We start from the raw sequence: 14724 nt of genomic DNA on the forward strand, positions 1-14724 counted from the left end.
CTATTATTGCCATGCAATTGTATGGTCGTATGGGGCCACCATTGTACACAGTCAGTGGAGCTATCTAAAGCACATGCATGTCGGACTAGGCTAGTGTTCCCAGGTATGACTGGAGAGATAGCAGACAGCGGGGTCTGTGTTCTCTCAGAGCCCTGCTCCTGTCATATCGATCAGCCCCTCCCTGCTTGCTCGGGATAATTCAGTCCCCGACCAGGCTGGGCTGGGCGCTGGTATGTCCTTGTGCCTCTGTGGCGGCTTCTCCTCTGTCAGTAGAGACAGATAGCCACACTCCATAAATAATATGGCATTGATTCTCTCTTTCTCTCATTCTCTATCACACTCTGTTCTCTCTCTCCCCCCTCCCTCACACTCTCTCCCTCCATCTATCACGTGCTCTCTCTCTCTCTCTTTCATCACACTATATCACACTGTTTCTATTTTTCTCTCTTTCTTTATCACACTTTTTTTCTCTCGCTTCGCCCACCTCGCTCTCTCTCGCTTTCTCCATGCCCTCCCTGTCAGACTCTCTTAGATTCAAAGAACGATGGCAGCAATCACACCATCCTCCCTCTCTTCCTTGGCTCTCTATACCTCTCTTGTCATGTTTTTAGTGTCATCCCCCTGTCTGTCACTGTCTTTCACGCGATCTCTCTCTACCTCTCCACCCCTTTCACACCTCTTTCTCTCTTCTTCTTCTCTCTCACTTACCAGCCACTCCTCCCCTCTCTCTCTCCCTCTTTTCCTCCCATGTCATGCTTAAGCATTACCCTGACTGATGGGCATGCCAGGGCAGTTAGTCACAGACACGTCAGACACTGACCATGTTTGGCACCGTTTCCACCTCGGCCTGTTGCACAAAACAGCTATTTATAACCAGGTTGATATTGAATATGAATGGTCAAAAGTGAAGTATTTGTTTCATTGTCACTGTTCATTCACTCCCTCTGTAGTTGATGACTTCCTGTTAATTGTGGCTATCTAACACTGACTGTACTGTTTGTCTCCTGTGCTGCAGGAGACAGACCCAGACTTCAACCACTGCGCTGTGTGCATCGAGGGTTACCAACTCAACGACGTGGTCCGCATCCTGCCCTGCAAGTGAGTGCATGTGGGGATTGTTGGGTGGGGGGGAGGAGGAGGAGTCCCCACCAGAATAGCAAACATTTTTGGCAACATTTTGTTGAATGCTATTTCTAGGGGTTTTGTGGTTAGGGGTTAAGGAAAATAGGATCTTTAATGAGACTGAATTTTGTTTCCCCACAAGGTTAGTTGTACAAGACTGTGTGTGTCTGTCCTAGTACCTACAGTATATACATCCTAAGCCAGGAGTTTTAGCTGACAGCCTGACACAGTCCTTGCCCCTCTTACACGCAACAGACACTCACTCGGATTTGGAATGCAACATGTCCGCCATCCACTCGTTCTCAATGTCACACCATCCACTTACATCCCCTCCCCCCTCCTCTACTTTCCTCCTCCTCTCCTTCCCTCCCTCCCTCCCTCCTGTGACGTGCGTTTCTACCCGTCCCTGACATCTCTCCTCCTGTCTGAGGTAATCACCACACTCATCCGTCACACACCTTTCCTGCAGCTCTGCTCAGTGGGACGAATGTACTGACGCACATCAGGCTAGACCAGAGACACGCCCCACCACAATTTAGCCGTAGGTCATTTGCACATATATTTATACATAACGCCACAGGAATATGAAAACAGGACGAGCGAAAATTAAATACTGTATGTGTGCAGGTCAGGTGAAAAATGTATAATCCATAAAATCCAATTTTTACTACCTGTCAATCACCTCTGGTTTGACGATTTGGATCTGATTTAGGATCAGTTGTAGGACACATAGAGCATGTGTTGGTTTAGTGGATCACTAAGGTTTACAAAGGAAGTGGAAAATGTAATGTCTGTCAGAGTTGACATTTAAGCTCTTGCCAGGAAAAAGGAGGGGGAGGGAGGGCAAGCGGGAGGAGCTCTGGCTAAATGGAGTCTGGTCTGTTTTGGAAATGCAGACGCTCTGCTATCAAGGCCGTCGGGTCTCGCTGTGAGTCGTAACCCCTGCAAGCTCTCTCCGGCTATATTTAGACCCAGCGCTGCCAAATGACCTCCAGGCGCATCCAGCACCATCATCAACCCCCCCCCCCCCCCCCCCCGCACTAACACACACGTACTTAAACGTCCTCCTCCGACGCACACACACACTCTGCTACGTGCACACACACACTTAGGCTCATAATCACGCAGGCGCGGGCACTGCCTTTCTCTGTCTCGTATACACACACTCCTCCCTGCGCCATCTGCCGTGTCCTCTCTGGCCCTTGCGGAGAGAACTAAGAAACTGGACTAAGGGATTTGACACTGCTGGTCCCAAGGTGTCCTTCTGAAGACATGTCAAGACATATCAATCATTCGGTCAGAACATGGCACATCCAGAGAGTGTTCCTCTACTTGCCTCCTCTCTTTCATCTGCACTGATGTGAAAGAACCGGACAGGTGAAAGACGATTCCCAGTAGGCATCCGACCACATTGCTTTCACCTATCCTGTCTCTGCAGATGCATCTCCAAAGTTCTCCTAGACTTTGGAGATGCACCCTTGGTCTTGAGTAGCAGCAGAATCGTCCGGCCAATCTCTGCATAATTGCATTGGGGCTGTGTTTCATTTGGCCCAACTGACGCAAGGACGACATACCCCCTTCTTCAGTCCAGAACAGACCAGCTCAGTACAGATCAGATATCAGAAATGTAAACACAGTCCAGGACCGAACTGGCCAATCGCCATTAATGCTCTCCATCCATCCTGCTTATCCAGTCTCTGTCAAAGAGGAGCACTCAGATTGCTGTGAGAAGGGGAAGTGAAGGACACAGGTCCTTCTTATGAGGCTGAAAGGGGCGAGTCTTCTTCACGTATGTCCTCACAGAAGTTTCAAAATCGCTAGCTAGCGTTTAAAGGAAATTGAAAAGTTAGAATTATCTGGCCTCAAAACCTGCTATCGTTTATTTAGGTAATAGACACAGAGGTAGGCTAACTAAAGAGCTCATTTTTGTCCACAATCCATGGGTAGGCTAATTACAGATTTAGAGTAACGTGTGCGATTGACTGGTCATGTTAGTGGTTCAAAGGTAAATGTACCCTTGGTTTCTGCCCTTCATCGCTACCTGTGTGTGTGTCACACTGCAATGATACCAAGAATGCGCTAGTAGTTTTTCTGGGTAACCTCAGTACTTGTAGTTTAGTAGAGGAGCCATAAACTAAGACTTGATCCGATGGCAAACACATGGTTTATTCACACGGACTTGGAGGAGAGAGAACAGAGAGGGAGGGAGAGGGATGAAATGAGGACAAATGAGTGAACAAGGGCGAGGGAGCGAGAGAAGGAGTGGCGACAATCGGGCTGTTTATGTAGAATTGAGTTATCAGTCCTTGTCATGTGTGTGCATTTTGCGTCCTTCTCTGTCAGCATTCAGTATCTCTGAACACCAACCCCATTGGGGCCTCCCTTAAGTACACACTGCTATCCCCAATCAATAACTAAATGCATTGAAGTAATGGGAGTATACTTGACGGCCACTCAATTTGTGTCTCTGTACATTTAATATCAGTCTATAGGACAGTGTGTTGTCAATGGAGGGAAGTTTTTCTGGTCATATTTAGATGGACTGACAGGCAGGCTGGTAGACAGATACAGAACAGTCTCAACAGCCAATTATTGCAGGATATCCAAGGATATGCAGTAACAACAACCACCAGTATTTCAGTTCTCAAACCATAGCACCAACATAATCCCTAATAATCCCCAGGAAGAGTAGCTGCTGCCTTGGCAGGAACTAATGGGGATTTTTAAGGACAGGTCGGCAGACAGGCAGAAAGGGAGACAGATATACAGTTGAAGTCGGAAGTTTACATACCTAAGCCAAATACATTTAAACTCAGTTTTTCACAATTCCTGACATTTAATCCTAGTGAAAATTCCCTGCTTTAGGTCAGTTAGGATCACCACTTTATTTTAAGAATGTGAAATGTCAGAATAATAAGAGAGAATGATTTATTTCAGCTTTTATTTCTTTCATCACATTCCCAGTGAGTCAGAAGTTTACATACACTCAATTAGTATTTGGTAGCATTTCCATTAAATTGTTTAATTTGGGACAAACGTTTTGGGTAGCCTTCCACAAGCTTTCCACAATAAGTTGGGTGAATTTTAGCCCATTCCTCCTGACAGAGCTACTGTAACTGAGTCAGGTTTGTAGGCCTCCTTGCTTGCACACACTTTTTCAGTTCTGCCCACAAGTTTTCTATAGTATTGAGGACAGGGCTTTGTGATGGCCACTGCAATACCTTGACTTTGTTGACCTTAAGCCATTTTGCCACAACTTTGGAAGTATGCTTGGGGTCATTGTCCATTTGGAAGACCCATTTGCCATGAAGCTTTAACTTCCTGACTGATGTCTTGAGATGTTGCTTCAATATATCCACATAATTTTCCTACCTCATGATGCCATCTATTTTGTGAAATGCACCAGTCCCTCCTGGAGCAAAGCACCCCCCACAACATAATGCTGCCACCCCCGTGCTTCACGGTTGGGATGGTGTTCCCTGTAGCTCAGTTGGTAGAGCATGGTGTTTGCAACACCAGGGTTGTGGGTTCGATTCCCACGGGGGGCCAGCACAGAAAAAAATGTATGAAATTGTATGAAATGTATGCATTCACTACTGTAAGTCGCTCTGGATAAGAGCGTCTGCTAAATGACTAAAATGTAATGTAAAATGTGTTCTTCGGCTTGCAAGCCTCCCCCTTTTTCCTCCAAACATAACCATGGTCATTATGGCCAAACAGTTCTATTTTTGTTTCATCAGACCAGAGGGCATTTCTCCAGAAAGTATGATCTTTGGCCCAATGTGCAGTTGCAAACCGTAGTCTGGCTTTTTTATGGCGGTTTTGGAGCAGTGGCTTCTTCCTTGCTGAGCGGCCTTTCAGGTTATGTCGACATAGGACTCGTTTTACTGTGGATATAGATACTTTTGTAGCTGTTTACTCCAGCATCTTCACAAGGTCCTTTGCTGTTGTTCTGGGATTGATTTGCACTTTTCGCACCAAAGTACGTTCATCTCTAGGAGACAGAACGCGTCTCCTTCCTGAGAGGTATGACGGTTGCGTGGTCCCATGGTGTTTATACTTGCATACTATTGTTTGTACAGATGAACGTGGTACCTTCAGGCGTTATGGAAATTGCTCCCAACAATGAACCAGACTTGTGGAGGTCTACAATAGTTTTTCTGAGGTCTTGGCTGATTTATTTTTATTTTCCTATGATGTCAAGCAAAGAGGCACTGAGTTTGAAGGTAGGCCTTGAAATGCGACCACAGGTATACCTCCAATTGACTCAAATGATGTCAATTAGCCTATCAGAAGCTTCTAAAGCCATGACATCATTTTCTGGATTTTTCCAAGCTTTTTAAAGGCACAGTCAACTTAGTGTATGTAAACTTCCAACTTCAACTTTACATGCAGGCAGTCAGACAGAAAGGTAGACAGATATACAGGCAGGCAGGCAGACAGACAGACAGACAGAAAGGTATACAGATATGCAGGCAGGCAGACAGACAGAAAGGTAGACAGATATACAGGCAGGCAGGCAGGCAAACATATTAGATGTCATAACAGATGCCATTCGGATAAACCAAACATACCAACCAAGACAGGAAAAACAAACATAATTTATTCTGGTTGGTAAGTTGCATTTTTTTATCGTGATGCCATCTGGTATGGTATCTAATAACCCGTCTGTCTGACCGGTAAATTTTTTCTCTGCTCCAAGAAAGTGTGCATCCCAAATGGCACCCTACTCCCTATGTAGTGCACTACTTTTTCTTTATTTAGTGCACTACATAGGGAATAGGGTGCCATTTGGGATACTGGCAAATACTCTGAGCGCAATCTCTCCCTACCCTGACTGTAGTTTCTCACATATAGCATACACAGACCGATACCAACACTCGTTACAGTCACGCACACAGACTGCTGAGGGGAGGACGCCTCACAATAATGGCTGGAACCAACTAAATGGAATGGCATCAAACACATGGAAACCATGTGTTTGGTGTATTTGATACCGCTCATTCTGCTCCAGCCATTACCACGAGTCCGTCCTCCCCAATGAAGCTGCCACCAACCTCCTGTGGCACACACATTTAAACTGTGAAACAAACAAGCTGAAACACAAGCTCTTATCCGAGTCTGACTACACTCATGGCTTATCCAGAAGTCCCTCTCTTGCAGCTCTGCTTCAGACTGCACACGACTTTCTCCCCAAGCCATTGTATGGTAAACAGACTCCTCATTAATGTATAAAGCCCTTGTTTTCTGTGCCTGCCTTGAAAGCCAATAAAGCAGTGCTAGAGGCCGGGTGCCCCCACTGTAAGAGGCTTTGATAAGGAACAGCACTTTACACTCCATGCCCAGGAAATGCCAGGCTATGTTAGACAGGCACTTAGCAGAATCAACCGTTGCACTTTTATGTTTGTCCTTAGGAGTATTTTCTATTATGCGTTGTTTTTACTCGCACTTAAGGAATTGTTCTTTAGCAATAATGGGGCCTTGTATTGTTTTATGGATGCTCAACATAAGGACATTTAACGTTGAAATGGTTTGAGTACCATGCCTTTTAATAAAGGCATTAAGGAGTTCAGGTAGACAGGAGAAGCTACCGTGAATGTGGTCGTAATGGTCCTTTTGAAGTGCAGTGAAACTGGCCGTCCACCTTTATTTCATAATAGGGAACAGACCATTAGTTTAAAAAAAGGATGTTTCTCTTATATCCACAATGGCCGCCTTGTGTCATAAGACACACAATGTCTATTTTGTGTCTAAGTTGCCCCACAATGACCACTGTGTCTATAAAGCGTGACTCGTTTCCTTTTTCCACAAACTTTCTGCTGCCGTTAAAGACACAACAGGCCCTCCTAGCCGGCTCAAACAGAGCAGTCATTGTCCGGTCGCAGGATGTAAAGGGGGGAAAAGAGGACCGAAGCGGATTTTGAAGAGCCCCGTGTCGGCCATTTGGGGGCTTGTTTGTGGAGGTGGCCCTCTTGCTCTTCAACCGTGTTCTTTGTTTCTGTCTCGCTCTCTGCACAGACATGTCTTCCATAAGCTGTGTGTGGACCCCTGGCTGAACGAGCACTGTACCTGCCCCATGTGTAAGCTGAACATCCTCAAAGCTCTGGGTATCATGGTGAGTATTAGTCTAGTCAATGTCTTAATGCCTTATCAGTGGAAATGTGTTAAAGTTAGTATGCCAGTACCGGTTTGTCCTCAGCCCTTTTTTTTCTGGCCTGATCACACGCTACTCTTGACCCAAATAATGAGAGGAAAAAGATGGCCTTAGAAGATATTCTGTAAACATGTCTCAATTTCACATGTTTATGTTGATTAACTGTAGAATACAACAAACTCTTTCACAGTCTATTAAACTGCATGTGTTGTTTTGTAGATTAAGATGTGATTGCCCCAGATTGCCCTTCACATACTGCTCCCGGTCATTGTGACAGATGTTTATCCAGGCGATTGCGTAACCCTCGGTTTATGCCAGCTGTGTATGACCTCATGTATAGATAGCCCTAGTATGCCCCCTGCTGGCAGGTTATGGAACTATCACTCGGACACCAGAAATTAGAGTCATACCAGAACAGACTAAAGTGGTATCATTAGATCTGATGAGCTGCTACAAGAGATACTTGCTCAGAAGTTATGGTTAAGGTCAGAGTCAAAATCGGGGTCAGTAATCAAAATATCGAGTTGTGTTACAAAAACGTGTCATGCCTCTATTCTTTCTAGCGTGAGCTAACATTGGCAAGAGTTAATATGACACAAATTGGACTTCAACCACTAGCCATAACATTCCCCTAACCCCTGTGTTTTTACTACTTCTCCCCCTTTAGCCCAACCTGCCGTGCGTGGACAACGCTGGTTTTGACATGGACCACAGGATAGGGCGCAGCCAGACGATGGCCAGCCAGCGGACGGCCTTGGTAGACCTGTCCAGTGAGACATCCATCAGCCTGGAGCCTCTGCAACGAGGCCCCCTCGGTACCGGACCCCAGATCCAATCCGAGAGCGGAGAACTCACCCCCCGCACCGGAGAGATCAACATCGCCGTCACCAGTAAGCAGCTTACGCCTCAGACACACAGTTTCTTGTCTTAAACTTAGATTTGAATTTTATTTCAAGTGACTTTATTGATATGAAAGGTTACATTCAGTGTTATAAAATTGGAACACAATAGAACAGAAATTCTCTCTTTTTTGTTTAATTCTCTCTCCTTCTCAACCTTTCGAGTTCAGGCACACTCTGTGACCCACGCACCCAACAAAAGTGTCTAAAAGTGTCTCACAATTTTATTTTATCCTGGCATATCAGAATGCAAGCTCCGTCTTTTCAGTTCAAACACTAAGTGAAGGAATTAACCTTGACTAAATAAAATGTCTCCGGTTATGCCATTTAAATAATTAGTGAAGGCAAAACAGACTTTTTAAACTGAATAACTAGAGTAGCAAAATATTTACTGGAGCTGCAAACCTTTGGTAAATTGACTTGACACACACACACACACACACACAATATATATCCTAAATCCCTCCCTGCCCTCTCCGTACCACTCTTCATCCCCTCTTTTGACACACACACACACACACACACCACACACACACACACACACAGCCCCAGAGACTTGTCTCTTGTAGGTCACACACCCCCCCTGAATCCCGTTGCCACTGTCTGTATAATCCATAATCCCTATCCCACCCTGATCCTAACCCCAACCACGAGAAGGCTAAAAGCACAACTGGCAAAAAGCCATTCTGTAATGTACCAATCCCCTACCAAAACAAATGTTACACTCCACTCTGTTTTACTGTGCATAACTATTTATGAAGTGGAAAAATTTATTTTCACAGCACTGCCGCAAAAAAATAAGAACATTCACTGCAGTTATTACGTCAACTACTTGTATACTCTCCTTTCACTTAAAGCTAGTAATTGTAATTCAGTAATGCATACAACACAGCTAATCAGTGTGAATAGTTCAAAATCTGAGTAATAGAGTGGGTGAGTTCTTATATAACTCTTAGTACATAAACCTGTTTCAAGATAGGCCTACTTCCATAAATGAATCAGTCATTATTTCCTAAATCCACCCAATTTATGCTGTTTGATAATGTAACTCAATTTCCTTCTTTCAACGTGTACAGTTCCACTGCCTTTACATTAGTACTGTACACTGAGTATACGAAACATTGTGATCCCTTATTGATTTCACTAGCTACATCCACTTCAATCAGTGTAGATGAGTAGGATGACAGGTTAAAGAATGATTTTTAAGCCTTGATACAATTGAGACTGTGTATGTGTGCCATTCAGAGGGTGATTGGGAAAGACAAAATATTTAAGTGCCTTTTGGGGGGGGGTTATGGTAGTAGGTGCCAGGTGCATTGGTTTGTGTCAAGAACTGCAACGCTGCTGGGTTTTTCACGCTCAACAGTTTCCCGTGTGTATCAAGAATGGTCCACAACCCAAAGGACATCCAGCCAACTTGACACAACTGTGGGAAATTTTGGAGTAAACATGGGCCAGCATCCCTGTGGAACGCTTTCGACACCTTGTAGAGTCCATGCCCTGACAAATTGAGGCTGTTCTGAGGGCAAAAGGGGGGGGGGGGGGGGGGGGGTGCAGCTCAATATTAGGAAGGTGTTCCTAATGTTTGGTATACTCTGTGTATATGCATTGTATAGATACATGTACTGTAGGCCTACATACACCTCTGTTTCTCTTTCTGTCGCAGTTGCTGTGTGCCGTGTGGGTGCATGTGTGCGTGCAATTTTTGCTTTTGTGTGTGTGTGTGGGTGCGTTGGAGGTCATGCGTATGTGTCTGTCTGTGTATGTGCACATTTGCCTGTGTGTGCATAACACTCTGTCTTTAAACTATGCCCGTGCTTCCAGGTCTTTATCTCCTGTCTTCGAGCTCATCCTGCCTCTCTCCTCTGTCGCTCTCCTCTGGATCTTAAGGACACGCCCCATCTTTCTTCATCTTCTCGTCTCTTCATCCTCCTGACTTTTCCACTTCACATTGGTTTTCAAAGAGAGGAAAGATCTTTTGTGTTTTCCTGTGGGGACTCGTCGGTTTTTAACCCATTGCATGGTGGGCTGCAGTGACAACCCCCCCTCCTTTCCTTTTATTGACAGAGGAGTGGTTTATAATCGCCAGCTTCGGCCTTCTCAGCGCTCTCACATTGTTCTATATGATCATCAAGGCCACTGCCAGCTTCTCCAGCCCTGAGTGAGTACCACCATCCACTTCCATAGTTAAATCTTTCTACTACTGGATTCAATTGTACTTTCATTCAAGATTTGGTTTCATATAGTCCTGATGGTTTTGTCACAAAATATTGTTGTCTATTTAATTTCCTGTTAACTAAGCCAGAATCCAGGCCTATCCTCCTGGATTTGTGGATATCTGAAATTGGCTCAACTCTGACTACTTTGAACCATTGCCAAGACAATGGAGTTTGAATACAGTCCAGACAGATGCAAAACAATCTGAGACTATTATTCAGATGTGGCAAATGTGGTAGCGTCCCATTAATTTACTAAACTTTTGATCGCAGCTAACATAAATCGAAATACTATAACAGCACAATTGTAGCATAGTGTATATTTGTACTGAAGTCAAGTACAGTTGACATGGGTACTGGCATGTATCTGATACATTTGCGGATGGAGTAAAAAAAAGTAAGATAATATTGGATTGTGCATGTTTGCACATCAATTAACGGAGACAGTGTGAGTAGTGTTTCATTATATTGCCCAATAAAGTAGCACTAGATCAGAACAACCATTTACGGAAGCCACAGCCTCCATCCATCCCCTCTACTCCAAAAAAATCTAAAGTGTTAGAGCTAAGTGCCTTACGCAAGAGAAAAGTATTTTTTATGTTCAGATCAATTACAATTCCCTTCTCTGATCCTGCTTGCATGCTGTTTCTTTCTTCTGCAACCTTATTTTCTAAATGTCATTCATTTCCTCTTCCTTCTCTTCCAGCCTGGAGTGGGAGGAGTAAAGACGATCACGTGGTTGCCCCTCTTAGACCCTTTCTCTGCCGGAGCCTCGTTGCAATGTTGCCTTCTTGTGCCATATATTTCTGTATTGTATTTGTAAGCTTGTACTACTGTACTTTTCTGTATTGTTAGTAATTTTGTTGTTGTAATAGGGCAAAGCGCTTTGAGACATTAAACCACTGTGGATCCCTCCTTTTGACTTGTTATGTGAATGTAAGTGTTGTATTTGTTTTCATACATTATCAGGACCACAATTTCCTAACATTTCACCCGAATGTCCTGACATTTTTCAGGTCTTGAATTTGTTACAATGCTATTAAGCTGAAGGGTTAGGGAAAATAGGATTTTTAATGGTCAAACATTTTTACTCCAAAAAGTCCGGAAATTTCACAAAAACTAAGTTGTGTGTGTGCATATGTTACTATATTTATTGAATGACACACACACACACACACACACACACACACACACACACCTCCCTACAGTAAGTTGAATGTTCTTCTGTGCTCATCCGTGACAAAACATCATGAACAACTTAATATTAAGTTGCACCCCCTTTTACCCTCAGAACATTCTCAATTCCTCAGGGCATGGACTCTACAAGGTGTCGAAAGTATTCCACAGGGATGCTGGCCATGTTGACTCCAATGCTTCCCACAGTTGTGACAAATTGGCTGATTGTCCTTTGGGTGGTGGACCATTCTTGATACTCATAGGAAACTGTTGAGTGTGAAAAACCCAGCAGTGTTACAGTTTGACACACTCATACCGGTGTGCCTGGCACCTACTACCATACCCCCGTTCAAAGACACTTAAATATTTTGTCTTGCCCATTCTCACCCTTTGAATGGCACACATACACAATCAATGTCTCAATTGTCTCAAGGCTTGAAAATCATTCTATAACCTGTCTCCTCCCCTTTATATACACTGGTTGAAGTGGATTGAACACATGATATCAATAAGGGATCATGGCTTTCACCTGGTCAGTCTGTGTCACAGAAAGAGCAGGTGCTCCTAATGTTTTGTCCACTTATTGTATATTTGGCAGTAATGCAATACTATCCCCAGTAGATGGCACTATTTCTTAGATATTACATTACATGTCTAACCTCACACATCAGAATCGTCAGGCCACAAACCTTTACCTAACACTGCTTAGATCTTATTGAGGTATCAATGATTTTGATGATTACTATGATTCAAAAGATGGTCCGTGTGATCTTCCATGTATAACTATTTTGGCTTGAGGTTGTATAGCAGTTTGAGGATCATTGAGGATTCACAATGTCACGGTTTGACCTCACCATGTCTCACACTCACACTTTTACTCAACTGCAAATGTCCATGATGGTGTCCAATCCCAGTGACTCTTGTAATGAGGTTTATTTACAGATGCTAAGACTAAAGTATGAATAACAATACATTTTTCTTTGTTGTTTGTTGATGGTGCCAGGCATCAGCTTTTCTAGATACACTACTATGTCAAAAGTATATGAACACCTGCTCATCAAATATCTCATTGCAAAATCATGGGCATTAATATGGAGTTGGTCCCACCTTTTGCTGCTATAACAGCCTCCACCCTTCTGGGAAGGCTTTCCACGAGATGTTGGACCATTGCTGAGGGGACTTGCTTCCATTCAGCCACAAGAGCATTAGTGAGGTCGGGTATTGATGTTGGGTGATTAGGCCAGGCTCGCAGTCTGCGTTCCAATTCATCCCAAAGGTGTTTGCCGGGTTTGAGGTAAGGGCTCTAAGCAGGCCAGTCAAGTTCTTCCACACCGATCTCGACAAACCATTTCTGTAACGACCTCTTTGTGCACGGGGGAATTGTCATGCTGAAACAGGAAAGGGCCTTCTCCAAACGGTTGCCACAAAGTTGGAAGCACATATTAGTCTACAATGTATGCTATAGCATTAAGATTTCCCTTCACTGGAACTATGGTGCCTAGCCAGAACCATAAAAAACATCCGCAGATCATTATTCCTCCTCCACCAAACTTTACAGTTGGCATTATGCATCCGGGCAGGTAGCGTTCTCCTGGCATCTGCCAAACCCAGAGAACGCGTTTCCACTGCTCTAGAGTCCAATGCCGGTGAGCTTTACACCACTCCAGCTAACGCTTGGCATTGCACATGGTGATCTTAGGCTTGTGTGCAGCTGCTCAGTCATGGAAACCCATTTCATGAAGCTCCCGACTAATAGTTATTGTGCTGTCATTGCTTCCAGGGGCAGTTTGGAACTCCGTAGTGAGTGTTGCAACCGAGGACAGACAATTTTTGAATGCTACGCTCTTCAGAGGTCCACTTCGCGGCTGAGCCATTGTTGCTCCTAGACGTTTCCACTTCACAATAACAGCACTTGCATTTGACCAGGGCAGCTCCAGCAGGGCAGAGATTTGACGAACTGACTTGCTGGAAAGGGTGGCATCTTATGACGGTGCCATGTTGAAAGTCATTCAGCTCTTCAGTATAGGAAATTCTACTGCCAATGTTTGTCTATGGAGATTGAATGAATGTGTGCTCGATTGTAAACACCTGTCAGCAATGGGTGTGGCTGAAGTAGCCAAATCCACTAATTTGAAGAGGTGTCCAAGTACTTTTGGCCATGTAGTGTAAGTATCTTACTGGGAGATCTGTAATATTTCTTGGTGTCACTGACATTGACATTTTCCCATGTTCCTTTGCAGGTGGCCACTTCTTCAACCGGAACTCCCTGTCCCCGCGCAGTGTGGTCTGTGAGATGGAGCTTCCCGACATCCAGGCATCGCTCGACCTCTACGATGACAACAAGTCGTGAGGGTCGTCGCCGTGGTTTCGACCCACTGTCTAAGGGACGGATGGCCTTGTACCTTCCTGCACACCGGCAGCCTTTGTGTGGGAGGGGTGACGGGAGGGTGACGGGCAGCTCAACAACTTAGACGACAACCTTGACTAACTTGTGGAACATCGACAATGACATAACATCAAAGACCTTTTTCCAATGCAGAATGTACTATTATTATAGAGGGGAAATAGTCATCCTCTCCTTTCTTTTACACTTTCATTTAGGAAAAAAAAATTCTCCAGAGAGACTCTTTGAAATCTGTTTCTAGATTAGTAATGGGGAATTAACCCTTTCTAGTCTTACTTTGCAGTATCTCTCTGTATCGTCCATTTGAAACGAGCTAGAAAAAAATGAACAACGGGTTTCAGTGTAGCCTACTGTCAGCATCCTACAATACATCTGTAAGCTATATATGATTAGCAAACCATTTTATTTCGCTTTCTTTGGATCTTTATTCGTGAAGGCAACAATAGAAAAGCAACAATAGAAAAGCATACTGTTTCTTCCCTGGCGGACCAGTTGGCTCTGTTGTATTTACTATGCTGCCTAAAGGACAGTGGAGAGTACATTCTGACTTGTGGGCTATGTCCAGACATACCCTGTCTCTTCCTCTATATGGCCAGTGACTGGTGCAAGAATAAGACCAGTGGAACAATGGACATGCAGCTATGTGAATTTCTAAACTCTGTGACAGGCAGTGTTTCTTCTCTGTAGCGAAACCAATGTGTCTCTGTATAAAAAAAATTATAATAATGACACTTTAACGTGTATTTAAAAAAA

General features: G+C 44.2%; 1 protein-coding gene across 5 annotated transcripts in view; it reads left to right on the forward strand.

Moving 5' to 3' along the window:
- The window catches only part of LOC106611591 (E3 ubiquitin-protein ligase RNF130), an 81341-nt gene extending 66826 nt beyond the window's left edge, over positions 1 to 14515 (forward strand). For 2 of the 5 annotated variants that reach the window (XM_082955881.1, XM_082955882.1), the window contains exons 6-10: positions 1016 to 1098; positions 7141 to 7237; positions 7944 to 8166; positions 10243 to 10336; positions 11098 to 11306. In XM_082955881.1, the coding sequence (XP_082812007.1) occupies positions 1016 to 1098; positions 7141 to 7237; positions 7944 to 8166; positions 10243 to 10336; positions 11098 to 11116 (516 nt within the window). In that variant the 3' untranslated portion in view covers positions 11117 to 11306. Of the gene's footprint in view, positions 1 to 1015; positions 1099 to 7140; positions 7238 to 7943; positions 8167 to 9999; positions 10156 to 10242; positions 10337 to 11097; positions 11307 to 13807 lie in introns of those variants that run through there. The other 3 variants (XM_014211969.3, XM_014211971.3, XM_014211972.3) reach the window with 2 other exon arrangements.
- Positions 14516 to 14724: the final 209 nt, after the last annotated feature.

Source organism: Salmo salar, chromosome 09 (assembly GCF_965601325.2).
Source record: "Salmo salar chromosome 09, fSalSal1, whole genome shotgun sequence".
Taxonomy (NCBI): domain Eukaryota; kingdom Metazoa; phylum Chordata; class Actinopteri; order Salmoniformes; family Salmonidae; genus Salmo; species Salmo salar.